Source organism: Symphodus melops (genome assembly GCF_947650265.1).
Source record: "Symphodus melops genome assembly, chromosome: 3".
NCBI lineage: Eukaryota > Metazoa > Chordata > Actinopteri > Labriformes > Labridae > Symphodus > Symphodus melops.
The window spans coordinates 15795318-15810142 of record NC_136693.1 but is presented as its reverse complement, the minus strand read 5'-3'; the positions used below and the strand labels follow the sequence as shown (position 1 = coordinate 15810142).

Genomic DNA, 14825 nt, shown 5'->3' with positions numbered 1-14825 from the left:
GGCTTTGCAAGGTCAGCATGAGGTCACCTCATCCAGGAGGTTCAAATGTAAGCACACGTTAACCTAATAGATTCAAAATTCATCTCACAAAGCGCCGTCTACGAGTTAGCTAAAATGCAAAAGAAAACAAAACTATGGAATTTGTTATGGTGTGGTTGCACCTTGACAAACTATGAATTCTTCTTTAAACCTGCATATCTTTTGATCTGAAACAAAATCTATGCAAAACCTAAACATGCTCATCCCATGTATTTTAATTATCCGTATGCTTCTAAGATGAGCCAATTCCTACCCTAATACAGCTGTTCCCTGGAGGTCCCTTGCACTTCCTGTGTGGCACACACAACTGCTCTGCTTCAGTAAAGTAACCCAACCACATAATAATCCATCTATTTTGAGGGCAAACTCATGGAGCATTTACCAAAGGGACATGGAGGGTAGCATCTATCAAAGAATTCTCCGTGTGCATCTGGAAAACTCAGTTACCAGAAAAGCTCATAAGAATAAAAAAGCTCTCATAATTTCATTGGCACACGGTGAATGAATGGACTGCATCTGCAAGCAGGGCGAGCCTAGGCATCACTCACTCTGAGTGCCTATAACTCTCTTGTGAAGAACCTATGGTCACCAGGTTCAATTTCTCTTTCTTCCCTTCTTGCTGGTCCTAAAAGAAAAAAAGCGCCGGAGGCAGAAAATGGCAGCTTGCAGGCCCAACGTTCCATCGCACAGAGTGCTGTTTTAACTGGTGTTTAAGAAACAAAAGTCAACCAGAAACTTAATCAATCAGTGCTGGTTGTTTATGTTTATGTGCCTCTAGCAAGAGTCATCAATCAGTCTTTTTTCTCCCCTTTTTTTTTTCCATCCTTTTGCAAGCATAATGTGCTGAATGGAAACCATGGAAACAAAAGGCAGTATTATGATAAAAGCCAGCCTGTTGCATATTGTGTGAAAACCTAATTAGTGCGCCCAGTTTGGGCAACAGCAGCTAAATGAATCTGCAAATTAATTTCAAAAAGTGAGTGCTTTTACATAATGAATGAAAGTTGAAATACATCTGACTGAAATGAACTTAATTCTCACACGCTGTGTTTGACTCTGTAATAGAGCCTACTTTTCCTTAATTCAAACAATGTCTTTGTCTGTTTGTAATATGCTGAAAGAAATACAAACTCGTTCTTCTTCCACAAAGAAGTACAAGGCCATCCTTAACCCTCATCTGACACTGATCTGTAATCAGTAACCAGAACGTCGCACTTAACATTGCACATAGCGATGTGTTTAGTTTTGTGTAAATGAGATCTGTTGACAGCCACTTGACAGGATGACCCCTGGCTTTTTGGTAAGTGGGGGCTTTGGGGGGGGGGGGGGGGGGGGGGAAGACATTTAATGTGTGTAAAGGGGAGAGGAGGTATCAGGAGCAGCTGCAGTTCAAACATATTGTGTGGGTCTGTCACCCTCCTCCAAAAACTAATCTAATCAGTCTTTCACTGCTGATAGAGTAAACGTCTGTCTGCCCTGCCGACAAGTACTGAGCATTTCCTGTCCTGGCTGTGATACTGCTTGTCAGGATGTTAGGGAGCGCCTGAGCTAAGTCTAGAAGGTGGTAACATTTCATTGTGGGTGGCGGGGGGGGGGGGGACTGGGATGGTGGGGGCATGGTGCTGATGTTACGTTGGGGGTGGGTTTGGTGGGATGGTTCCTAGTTTTCAGCACCTGTAGCTGGAATGCACTATCAGAGCGGGCCCTACATCATAGTTGTGAGGTGGTGGGCGTTGACACAGCGAAGGAAGGTGTGTGGAAACAGGCTGTTTACATGGCTCATCTGGATGAAGCAAAGCTTAGGGTCAACTCGGGGGGACGACTGAAGCTCAAATAGAGCGCAATTGAAATATAAAGGCTACTAAATTAAACATTTTTAATTTTAAAGCAATATGTTGCTTTTTTTTTTTTAAGGATTTTTAGTTTGCGGAGTCTGCTTGTGCCACCATTGCTTTTTTAGGCTCTGGATCATGTCTGGTCAAAAGTTTGTGGGTGTGTTGGTTTGTGTGTGACACTGAGGTCAAATGTGTTGATTGAGACAATAAGCAGAGAAACATATGTGAATGCGGAGCTCGTACATACATGTATGCCAGCGGTTGTGTGTGTCCTCACTGAGGGGTAGAGTGACTGAGAGAATGAACAGCTAAAAAAACACTGTGCAGTGTGTGTGTGTGTGTGTGTGTGTGTGTGTGTCTGTGTTCTTTATCTGAATGAATGGCCAGTGTTCTAATCCGTGCACTCTCTGCCCTTATCTAGAAGGAAGGAAGTGACTGGCCTTATCCAAGACACACGTGCCGTTGTGATAGCTCTGATAGCTGCCAGGCCCAAGGACCCCGAACAAACAGCGACTACACCAGCATATCTGTGGAATTCACAACAGCTCTTCCAAAGGATTCAACGATCACTGAACAAAACGTAGGCTTTCAAAACTCTTTCGCTCGATGCTGTGATCACAGTGATTAACCAGGAGAGGTGAGGCTTGCACATGAGCTAAAGGACCAAGAATAGTTGTAACTCCTCGTGTTTCATTTGAGCAATGAAGCGGAACGTGTGCGCCAATGCAAGAGAGGTCGACCACTTATTTGCTTCTTTGTTTATCAGTAATGATGTTGTACAACGACAGTTTAAGTAGTCTAAACCAAAATACATGACACACGTGAGTAAGAACTTGGCCATTTGACAGTTTTGGATAAAATAGTATTTACATGTTGGACTGTTACTGCGTTCCAGTTGAACTGGGAAGTGGGAAATTCCGAGTTCCCAGTCGGATGTGTCAACTAGGACGCCCCCTTAAAGTTGTATTTACTGGTCGGAAAGTCGGAGTTGTCTGAGCTGCCCCAGTTAGAATCCAAGATGGCTGCTACCTGCATCAACCGTACGTTAAAGCTGTAACTATAGTATTTGTTAGCGCTTCAATCACACCAATAGTGTCATGACAGTTCTATCTGTGGACATGCTGTCGTGTTATTTTTGTGCACAAACTATCACGTAGTGTGTTGTTATCGCCTGGTATTAGCTCACAAAACACAGGTACTCCTGGATGCCTCCATGTTCCTTTTACAACTTGCAACTGGAACGTGCTCAACTCGAGTGTGACGTCATTCCCAGTTCCGAGGTAAATGGAACGCAGCAGGTTTCTTTGTATGCAATGGTGTTACTATTTTGAATAAAAGCTTCACGCTTCATAGAGCAACTTACCCGTCTCATGCGCGTTTCAGATATATATTGTTTCAAACCTATGGAAGTAACAAAGTCAGGTGTACAACGTGTTACCTGTCTCTCCATGTCTGTCTTTGCTGTTGTCTGTCTGTCAAGGCAGCCAGCAGGGTCTCTGCCAGCTCTCTTCTTCCCTCCCCTGATTCACCCTCTTGCTCCACTTCAGCCAGGAAGAGCATCGTCTGCAAAAGACAAGCAGAATAAGAAAGTGCTTCACCAATTTGAACTTATTGAAAACCACAGAGTTGGTCAACTAAACCCTGTCTTCATTTACTGTCTATTTGCAATTCAAAGATAGTTGCTTAAGCAGTATTGTTCAGCTTTTAACCAACTTTATATACATATCAAAACTATGTTGGCCTATTCAACCTGCCCTTTTCATATTACACTGTATGAAATCAAGTGCACAGTCTACCTGAAGTAATTCCCTCTGTCGCTGAGCTTCTATCCTCAGTTTAAAAATGACTCAGCTCTGAGCCAAGACTCCATTATAACATCCCTGGGACGACAACATACAGTAAGTCTAGTATAAAGTCAGTCTCACATCAGAGGATGGGCAAATTACATCCAATATTAGAGTGTGAGTCAATTAATCACGTCCTGCACAGCACAGTGTAATGTGTGAGTATCCCCCTGTTGAACACGAATTACAGGCCGACTTAAAGTGTGACGTGGCACATCAGTGCTAATCTGAGACATCCTTGCAAACCTTCGCCTGCAAGTCCTCTGCAGCCTCTAATCTGGCTGAGAGGGAGTCAAATGAAAAAGGATCTGGCAGCCCAAATTAAATGCAGCGCTGTCAGCCACAGTCAAATCCTTCCTTCTCCCTCTTCTTCTCTACCCTTCACAGACTCTCTCCCTCTCTGAATATCCTTAAATGTCGCCCCCTCCTCCTCCTCCTCCAAGCCTCTGAGAAGTGATGGATCTATAACTCTGACTGACTCTGACGCCTTGTTAAGAACAGTCTCCTCCTGTCACATCCACCAGTGTGGCGCGTTCATTTCTTCCCATTAACAGTCACTTGCCTCCCCAGTCACCTAGCGCTCCTTCAAAAAAAAAAAAAAAACCCCACAAAGTAAAGGGAACCTTCATTTCTCCCACTCTCCCTCTTTTTTAATCCCTTTCTGACAATCCACCTGTCTGTCTCACTTCATGTTAAGATAGGTTTGATTGTCTGTGTGCACTTCCAAAGTAGAGGATTGTGATTTGTCGACAGAGTAATATGCTTACTTCCTCTATACCACACAGGACAGGTGTCAAAACATGTGGGGACGTGTGACTGATTACACCTGACTCTGAGGAGACACCAAAGATTACAGTGTCCTGGAGGAAGCAGGGCAGGCTGTGCTCACTATGGAAAATGTACCCTTTGGTTAGAATCAAACGCTCTCCTTTAGGGATGAGTGTCAGGATAAGAAAGTGCATAAAGACTGTATCGCAATCGAAGCTAGTTCATATCATTTTGCTATAGGGGATGTGGAGCACAGTTTTCTTGTTTCAGGTACATTATTAAAGTGCAAGCGATTTGAAGTTTATTTCAAACCTGCTTAAAAGTGTGGACGTTTATTATCTCTTCCTACAAATGGCTCCGGCTCCAAATCAGTACAAAAATGAAGTCCACTGTGCTTACTTTAACTAGCAAGCTAGGAAATCGAGGAATATACCCAAGTGTGTTCACATAATAACCCCTGTTCTGTCCTGACAATCAATGTGGGACTAAAAATCACTTAACAACCGCTGATATTTGGTTTTCTTTGACTGACATAAAAGTCACTGTTAGCATTACATTGTTGTTGTCTCGTTGTAACGCAACGTACCAGAAGCCAGTGATGTGTAAGGCTAAATGGAAAGGGTCTCAGATAAGTGAACTGAGACAAAAAAAAAAAAAAAAACGGACAACTCTACCAAAGTTTGGTAGGTCACTAACAAAGAGCCAAACGCCTTCCAGCAGAGTGAAGTCCGCCACCTTTCTGTTAAACACATTAACTCCTTTGGTGACAACTTCTGCTTGAGGAGATTTTAGACTGTGTGTGATGTCCTTGCCTATGTTTACTCTTGGCTATTTTTTTGTGAGTACAAGTATGTGTGCTATCAAACCACCGACCCATCAACGTGTGCAATGTGTGTGTTCTTCTGATCTTGTGTTTAGAAGACCTGGTGCTGAAAAAGGTCTTCAGGTTTAGCCACAGGCTGATCCCCAGGCCATTTGGTCACCCCACAGGTTGTTTACTGTGTCCCGCAAGACCAAACCCTTTATCTCTGGGCCTGTGTTAGCACTAATCAGCCTGTTCTATCCTTCTATTTACCCCTTGATGACAGTAGCTATCCTCAGCCTCCACCTCTTCCAGCCTGACGCTGACCACAGATGTCCCCCTGACCCAGGCCACATCCCGAGGTGAACTAGAGGCCAAAGAGGACTTGGGTGCCTCTATCCCTATTCTCCAAAACTCAAACTTGACCATATCTATGTGATTAGCGATAGGGGTTCAACATTTCCGGCCTTGTGCAGAGGCCGGAAAACAAACACAGAAGGAGACTGTGGTGATATTTTGGTTGGTGGAGAACTGGAGTGATGATAGCATTCCACGCGAATGCTGGCTGGAGGGCAGCCTGGGGCGGCTCACGAACACCTCCAGCCAGGACTGTATCTTAACACCAACAAGCATCTGTCTATTCCATCACATAAAAACATGTCACTCATTCGACACAGAATAAAAGAATGGGAAGAATGTTTTTGTTGCTGCTCACCGTACAATATAGCGTTATTTCCTTTCAACTTTAGTTTTCCTGGGTCATATTATAGTTAAGAAGTGCTCAAAGTGAAGAAGGTTAAAAAAAGATGCACGCAGAACCAAAGGTTTACACTCCATAAAACAGAGCTACGAGCTGACCACCAGAGTGTCTAAGACACAGTTAACACCCCATGAAATGCCTTAGCTGACGTTAGAGCAGGACTTTCAGGAGACCCAGAGCACTCTTAAGCTCACTGGCACTCTCTTATATGGGAAACCTTTTCTGTCTGCAGGCCACAAAAAATAAAAACGTCAAAATGTACCTCCTTTACAATTTTAACATGAGGGGGGTTTAACGACCTGAATAGACCTTCCAAATGATGGGTGGATGCCTGAAGATAGGAGGTAAACAGACTCACACGTAATAACAAACATTCCCAAGGTTTTGGCCAGCATTTATTTGCCACCATGGTTGCCTGTCAGACAGAGGCATCTACATGTCTCTCCCTGGCACTCGCCTGTTTCTCTGTGTGTCCTTACAGAGGCCAACATAACCACAAATACTAATCCATCTTCTGGTTTGCTTTAAAACATAATAGCCTGCGGGCTTTACTTGAATCCTTAAAGGAATATACTCTTATTTAAAATCAGAATAAGAGCATGAAGGTGCCAATTTTATCAAGCCCGAGGGGACAGTTCCACATCTTGTTTTAACACGATTTCAAGTTCACGAGATCTTTCTGCAATCGATATGATTATAGTTAGACCTCCAGAGTCTGTGATTTGAGCAGCGTTCCTCGCAACCGTTTGCTCTTCATATCAACGGTTAGTTCTTCCGAACAACAGTTAGCTAGCATAGCATACAGTTTCTATGCGTAACTGACCAATCAAAGTATAAAGCGTTTAACAGAGCCCTGTAATAACCATTGAATGAATGCATAACCCACTTCAAGGTCCTGCATTTTACCTGGAGTTACCCAAAACCTGCAACATGTTTTACTCTGCAGTTGTAAGTAAGTTTGTTTCGGTCTAATTTTCAATAGTTTTAAAAACGTTCTCAAGGAGAAAAAATGAGAAGAAAATGTTTCTCTTGGCGAGAAACTAGAGATCAGATACCACATGACATGATTTTTGTAGTCCGTTATTAACTATACAAATATACAAATATACTACAGACTTCTTAAGATGATATGGACTTAAACCATGTCACCATACAGATGGTTTAAAAAGCTATAGCATGCAAAGCTAAATGGCAAATGCCTAAGAATGATTTTGAGCAATATAATCCCAAACAGAACAGCACACTCACAGACCTTAACTACAACACAACATTAACACATTGAACATTCCCGGAACAGTTTTACTGTCATTCTTACCTCATTTAAACCCGTATCATATCATCCTAAAACACTTGACTGACTTTAGCTACGGTTTTAAGCCCATCTGCTCCGACATCTGATTTCATAGACTTTAGGAGTATAACTTTTGAATGCTCTTTATAGCTTCCTCCATCCCCTTCCCTCCGCTAATACAAGAAACCAATATCACTTTGACCGCTGGTGGAAAAAGGCATCAGGCACCTTGCTCGGAGTAATGGATAGCTTCTGCTCACTGATATAAACAACAGGGGAGCTGTGATCCTGCCAGGGTCAGTTCCAGTCTGGACAAGGGATCTGTGTGTGTTTGCAGCGTGCCACCGCTAAGTTACTTTGCTCTTGGGGGGAACTCTCCACCAGTGGAAAAATTATATTAGCCCAGGAAGAAATAAGCCCAGACCACATTCACTTTTCTGTGACATCACACTTGAAGTCATAAAAAAAGTGTGTGCTTCTGAGTGTGTATGTCATTTCTTGCCGTCTGTCTTCTGTCACATGATTACAGGTGGCTCAAAATTGAGGCATATCTAAAATTACATTTTCTCAGTTTCCATTCCGTAAGATTGGTTGACTTGTGTGAGTTCAGTGTGTGTGAGTTTATGTGTGTATGTGTGTGTGTGTGTGTGTGTGTGTGTGTGTGTGTGTGTGTGTGTGTGTGTGTGTGTGTGTTGATGTAGGAAGACTGAAAGGTCTTAATAAAGCAGGTCAGGGGTGTCTTCCAGTTTCATCAAAAGGGACACAGTATATATATATATATACATATATATATATATATATATATATATATATATATATATATATATATATATATAAAAAATGTTATAAAACAACAATGTGTTTTCTTTCTGTTTGTATGTGTGTATTTGAATTGTCTTGAGTAGTTTCTACCACTGAAACGTACTCAGAATTAACTGCAGCGGAATTTCTGAAAAGGGTTGTTGTAAAATCTTTGTTCAGTTCTTACAAATACATCTTCAAGATAAAAGCGCCATTTTTTTTCTATAACGGCTCGAAAAGCCTGTTGGATTTGTCCCAGTAAAACGACACGCCTGAATGTCTTAGAAATCTGTTTTTGTACTCTGCTTGTGTGTATGTGTGTGTGTGTGTGTGTGTGTGTGTGTGTGGCTCTGTTGATTGAAACGAAGGCCTTTCTGCCACATTGACCCTTGCAAGGTCGCGGGCACCATCAATTACGTCAGCCAGTTAAATAGGCTTTGCTACACACAGCAGATTATATGGAGTGTAAAACATTAGAAAAATGTGTCTGAAACATCAGAGCAACATGTTTGAAGTGACAATGGGTTCGGGGGTTGTTGAGGAACTCCCAAAAAGGGAAGGCCCCCGACAAGTGATTTTGTTTGAAGGCATTGTAACAAACTCAAGTGGGCAGGGATGCTTTCTATGGCCCCAACAGCAGTCCATCTTCTGGGCAGAATACAAGCGGGTTGGAAGGACATATGCTTTCCATGGGGTCAAATGAAGCAGAACTCGCAGGCTTTTGTGGTGCTCCCTTCTGGTGGCGAGAAGAAAAGGCAAATCTGTTGTCTGGTCATAGCCCAATGGGCCCACAAATATCACATAAAAATTCACCGGCCTGTTTCTTGTGAGGCTTTTGTCTCAGATGCACGATAAAGAGTGATCCAGTTGGCCTTAATGGCTCACCCACATATTTTTTTTCTATTCTGGGACACACACTCACACACACTTGAGTAAACTCACTCCTGAATGCCCTGGCAAGAATGCATCATCCATCAATCACAAGAAAGCTTTGAGAGGCGCTTTGACTAATTCAGGACAATGAAGACAGAGCTGGACAGAGATGTTTGCGACGAGCGTGACACTCAAGCACCTTCTGCTCTGTTAAAACCCCCTCACTCTCGTTCAGTTTATGAAAGCTGAGTCTAGATTCTTTCTAGATAGCAGATTGTGATCAGCACCTTACTCTCCTGCCAGTAAAAAGCTTTTTGCTGACTGGGGCCAAAGCCAGCCTTTCTAAGCCCCCAGAGTCACAGTGTAATACACACTGCACCATACTTCAGGTCTTCAAAAAATGCTAAACCAATAAAAAAAAGGGTTTCCATCCATCTACACATACTCAAAGATTTCTTTTTTTTTATCCTGGGAATATGTCTACTAGAGCTGAAATGTACCGCTAACAAAGTTTTGATTGACTACAAGTAGTCTGAAGTGAAGTGGTTCCTCAATTTTATCTGGCTGAAAAAAAGGAGCTGCTGTAGTGAAACCAAACCGACTCTTGTATACGTCTGGTTTGACATCAGATGTGAATTACCTGAGGGATTCAGTGAAAAGAATAACTTTGTCTAAATAAGAACCGATTACATCTCCAACTGCGGGTTCCCTACCCGAAGAGTACTTTTTACTGTACTGAAAGCTATTAGCTTTTTGCAGAATCTTATACAAGCTTTCATGCTCGTGGACAACTTACGGTTAAAACATTGTGCCAGCAATTCTTTTTGGTCAGGATGTTATTTCAGATTCTTTCACTCTCTTAGTTTAAAGCTGGTTGAAGTTTGGAGTAGTCACTTTATGTTGTACTATACTACCCTAGGCTGTAGCACTGTGATCATTGAAAACACTGCATGATTTAAAACAGACAAAAAGACTGTGGTTCATCGTCTAATAGTTTCGCAAAACCATTAACTACAAATGTCATGGCCATGAAAAAAAGACAAAGCAACACATCATGAATCAGTTATCACTTTTTATTTCATTATTGAATTACCCGTTTCTATGACTTTTATCTATAACAGGCATGCCATTGTAAAATAAATGAATGAAATGTATTATTTCAATGATTGATAAGTCAAAGTTATCTGTATTTATTGGGATGTTATTATAAAGAACTATCTAAATGCAGATTGGCCAACTCTTGAGTACATTGTGTGTTAAAACAACACAGACTTTGAGTGAAGTTTGCAAGGACTGTAGTTCCCAGTGTATAACTTAAAAAGATCAATTTAACTTGAATGTAACAAAAGATAAACATGAATACTCTATCATGTAAAGTCTGATTATTATTATAGATTATTAGTCGTATTTGTCGGACAATGTTTGATAAATAAAAAATAAAAAAACCACCAAGACCGATGTGCTCCTTGGTCAATTTGGACTAGAACATTGAGAACAACAGCATTTTCATCATACAAGGCTTGCAGTGCCGGCACAATGGGGTTAGTCGGAGTCAGTCAAGTATTTCTAATCACACCTGTTTTTTCCCCACACATTTATACTGCTTACGTTGTTCCTCATTGTTGTGTAATGTGTGTTCGTGTAACTGCTCGCCACCCAGGGAGGCTGATGAGAGCGGCTAAAGGGTGTTTATGAGACTGTTAGCCAGGAGAGGATGCCGCCCTGCAGCGTTCGCCCAAATAAAAGAGCCATTTATTACATTCAACATGACCCTCTCATTACACACAAATAGGAATTAATGAGCGCTATATCGGGCACTCCCAGCGGAGTAAGGCTGGGCCCGCTAAAGGACTAGTGTTAATTACATTGTCCTACATCTCACCCATTTAACACCACCCATCAGATGCTCCACCTGCACTGGAAAGTGCTACGGAGTCTTCGTTAAGCTGAAAGGATGGGGGCTCGGTGGTCACCAGTGTGGTGAATGTAGATGTATATACACTTGATTAAATGTAAAGGTTTAACTGTGGACTTCACGAGGCAACGATGTATGCAAGCGATCAGACAGGTGTTTAAACGTGTGCAAGGACAGCAACGGTGAAAATGACAGCTATCACCTGAACAAGCACTTGTAAAAGACAATTAGATTTTGCATTGTAAAACCTTGGTTCATCTTTGAGCTACAGAAATTAGCATAGTTATCTGAGCACACAGTTTAACGAGGTGTTGAAAGTGATAAGTCACACCAAGGGAAAAACACTAACGCCAGCATTATTTGTACAATGTTAGTCTGCTAAGAAACGTGTTACCTGTGTTTGAGTCTCAGCAGTTACATTGATGAGTGAAACCTACATTTGTATGAGTGAATGGTTCATACTAAAAAAAAAACAGAACCCAGGACCAACACAGGATAAACCTTTCAGGCTTTGCTCCCAGGTCGTCGACTTCCTTCTGACTCTACTCTTATGTCCGCGTTAACCACATCAGCCATTTCATTTCTTTCAAGTTTTATACCTCTCACATGCTCTGACTCCATCTTTAATCTGTTATGTCACTCATCCCTTTAAATTTGATAAATCCTCCTTCCAAATGATCACTCATTCTTTACACACTTATTATCACCAGTCTTTCCCGTATTTATCCTTTTCTTCCTAATCCTTCAAACAGAGATCAGTTTGACAGTCTTCCCTTCGGTATCAACCAATTCCCTCCACTAATTGTTTTTAAAGACGCAAGAACCTCCACACAAGAGCTGCCCCCGTGATTCTGAAGAATTAGCGAGGTACGGAGGTATTAGGTGGTAAGTATGTCGCTGTGTGTGAGCTGCAGAAAATCAAGAAAAAGCTGATTATGGATCAGATTTTGATTACATGGAGCACAGATGTCACAGATAAAAAGATAAAAAGTGGTGATAGAGTCTTATCTGACTTTGAGGCTTTGTTGTCCTAACTTGTTTGTTGTTGTCATGTTTATGTATACAGCAGGATATTTTTGTATTTAAACCTGAGATCTTCATTATTTTGTTATAAAAGGTCTTTATATATATATATATTTATTGATTTTTTCTTCTCTGAAATAGCCTTATGGAGGTGAGTTACATTTGGAGTTTGAGGGAGTATTTCTTTGTTATTAACTTTACTCACTGTTTTCCTTAAAAGTGGGACATTTGAAGAAGTGTACTGTGTGTGTGTGTGCCATAGATGACTTATGAATGAATTTGAGTTGATTTGACTTTCATTAAGCATCAACTAAAGAAACAGATCCGGAATAATTGATTTTATGAAATGTATCAGCGCAGCATGTGGACACTATTTTCAATCCCAATAGAGCTCAGTGTGTTTACTTTCTCTCTGTGCATGAGGAATGAGCTCTTGTCATGTGCTCAAGATTCCGTACGATCACTTTGTAGAAAAAAAAAAATAAAAAAAAAAATGGCATAAATTAAACAGGATTTTCAGTTATTTTTGTGACAAATCAATGTGTTTTCTTGTGTCTGTGGTTGTTTATTTTACTCCTGCACTTTGACATGACTGCCTGCGAGAGTAAACAATTACACCTGGATCAAAGTACGGCAATAATTATGTATCAAGCGCTGGTTAGTGGAGATGTCTCTAGTCAGATGTGAGAGGGGCAGGCTGAGATGCTCTCAAATATCTCTTTCATCTTTTTATACTTTCCAACCCATCAAGGCACTTTTCAGCACACGTAAAACCTTACGCGCACATGCAGGCACACGCAATGTACACGCACTAAACACACACACACACACACACACACACACACACACAGCTTCAGTGCATCTCTCTGTTGGTATGACACAGGAAAAAGCTGGGGCCTGCAGCCAACCCCGGCGTCCGCACTGAATGCGATTAAGACGAGCAGTGATTAATCTGAGCTGCCCCATAATTCCTCTTTACCACTTTAATGGATGTTATCTCCCCTCCTCTGAAGGCTTATCTTGCTGATCGAGGCCAAGGATGAAGAGAGGGAGAGAAAGAGGAGGGGGGTGGCTTTGGGTAAGGAAGGGGGGAATCAAACCAAATCCAGACAGAGGTAAGTAAATGAATAAGTCAGTAAATAAGTAAGTAAATAAATAAATGCTGGTATTGAAGAAGCCGCTAAGCGGATAAGGCAGATCAGCCTTTGTAAAGTGCTCATTTGTTTTCTAAGAAGACGAGACAAGCCGCCTTCAAAGCCTGCTGATACAGTAAAAACACTGTCAACAGCACAGTTCACACACAAACAAAATAAATTATTTAAACCACTGTCAATAAAAAAAAAATCCCCTTTCATTGTAAAGATGAGGTGTACCTCTGCAGCTGGCAGTCAATGGTACAAAGACAAAATACGAGGGGGTTTTCTATGACCTCATTCGCCTTCATAGATTGAAGTGAAGTGAAACAATGACTGTTTTTTTTGCGGTTTTAAAGCTGTGAAATATTATCAATGATAAACTTCTCGTCCACATTCCAGATTCAGTCATTCATAGCCCCAAAAAACCGGCTCGCTCAGGTCGCTCAGAGATTATAGAGGGGGGGTAGGTGTGATAGCTGTGACACATTTTTAAACACTCTTTTGAAGACATACATGACACTCAAGGAAATAAATGAAGTAATATCAAAATGATTAATTGTTGTTAAGTTAAAGAAATATGTGTTGAAGTTTAAGTTGCAAGTTATATGTTCTACACTACTCCAAGCTGCTTTTACACTACATGCCACATCCATTCACACACAGAGGCTGCTCAGAAAAAAAAAGCTGCCCATCAGATTCCCTTCAAACACATTGAAGCTTCTGCGTCTTCAGAATTAAACTTCCAAATTTGCATGTTGTGTGTGAATTCAAATCTACAAATCTTATTTTACAAATGCAGAAATGTAAATGGCTGTACTTCAATGACGCTTTACAATAAATGAGTGAATAAATAAATATCATGTCTGTGTCCCTGTTTTTTAAATGCATATGTGAGACACCCGCCGAGAAGTGACAGGGTTAAGTCTGTTCGTTGCGGTTTTTTTTTCCTCTCTCTTCAGCTTACAGCAATGTTGCAGTGAGATCCTGTCATAGACAAACCTCTGTGGGATTCCATTCACCACTAGTGTACATCTTTAGGTACAAAGCTGCAGGCTGCAATGGCTCCAGGTAACATAAACGCTCCCTTCAAGCCACCGCGTATCTGCCCATGAAAATTCTCTAAAGGGGTTTAAGCATTTACGCAGAACACTATCAGGCAGCGCCGAAAATTCAGCTTACCCTGTTGAATAGGGACTTCAAAGAGAATTGCAAATACCTTTGCACCGCTACATCTTCTCCCTCCTTCCCTCTCTCTCTCTCTCTCTCTCTGTCTCTTCCTGCTTCTTTTCATTTTATACTTCCAAACACAAGCTGCGGCGTGATGTAAAATGTATTATCAGCGATATATTTCCTCTTTAAATGAATAATAACAATAATCTTTTAGTAATTTCTTTTTTATTCCGCGCCGTCTAAATAGGGCAAAGCAAGCAAGCTAATATGGAACCGCGGGTAAACAAGGACACGCAATAATGAATGTGCGGATTAGTCCTCTAGCCTATGTTGTGCGATAAGTAAAAACAGCTGCTACTATCCAGGTAACAGCACATATTGACTGTCAATGAAGGATAAACTACCGTGCAGCTGCACATTTACTTCTCCTGTTCACACTGTGGACACACTGCGCACAGCCACACACACACACACACACACACACACACACAAGATAAAAACAAACAGACACAAACACATACACACAAACCAACACGCATGCACACACACACACACACACACACACACA

At 41.5% G+C, this 14825-nt stretch overlaps 1 protein-coding gene across 4 annotated transcripts in view; it reads right to left on the bottom strand.

Annotated features, from left to right (window-relative positions):
* fto (FTO alpha-ketoglutarate dependent dioxygenase) overlaps window positions 1-14825 on the bottom strand; it is a 113555-nt gene that overhangs the window by 58579 nt on the left and 40151 nt on the right. For all 4 annotated transcript variants that reach the window (XM_079338814.1, XM_079338816.1, XM_079338813.1 and 1 more), the window contains exon 8: window positions 3313-3437. In XM_079338814.1, the coding sequence (XP_079194940.1) occupies window positions 3313-3437 (125 nt within the window). The remainder of the gene's footprint in view (window positions 1-3312; window positions 3438-14825) is intronic.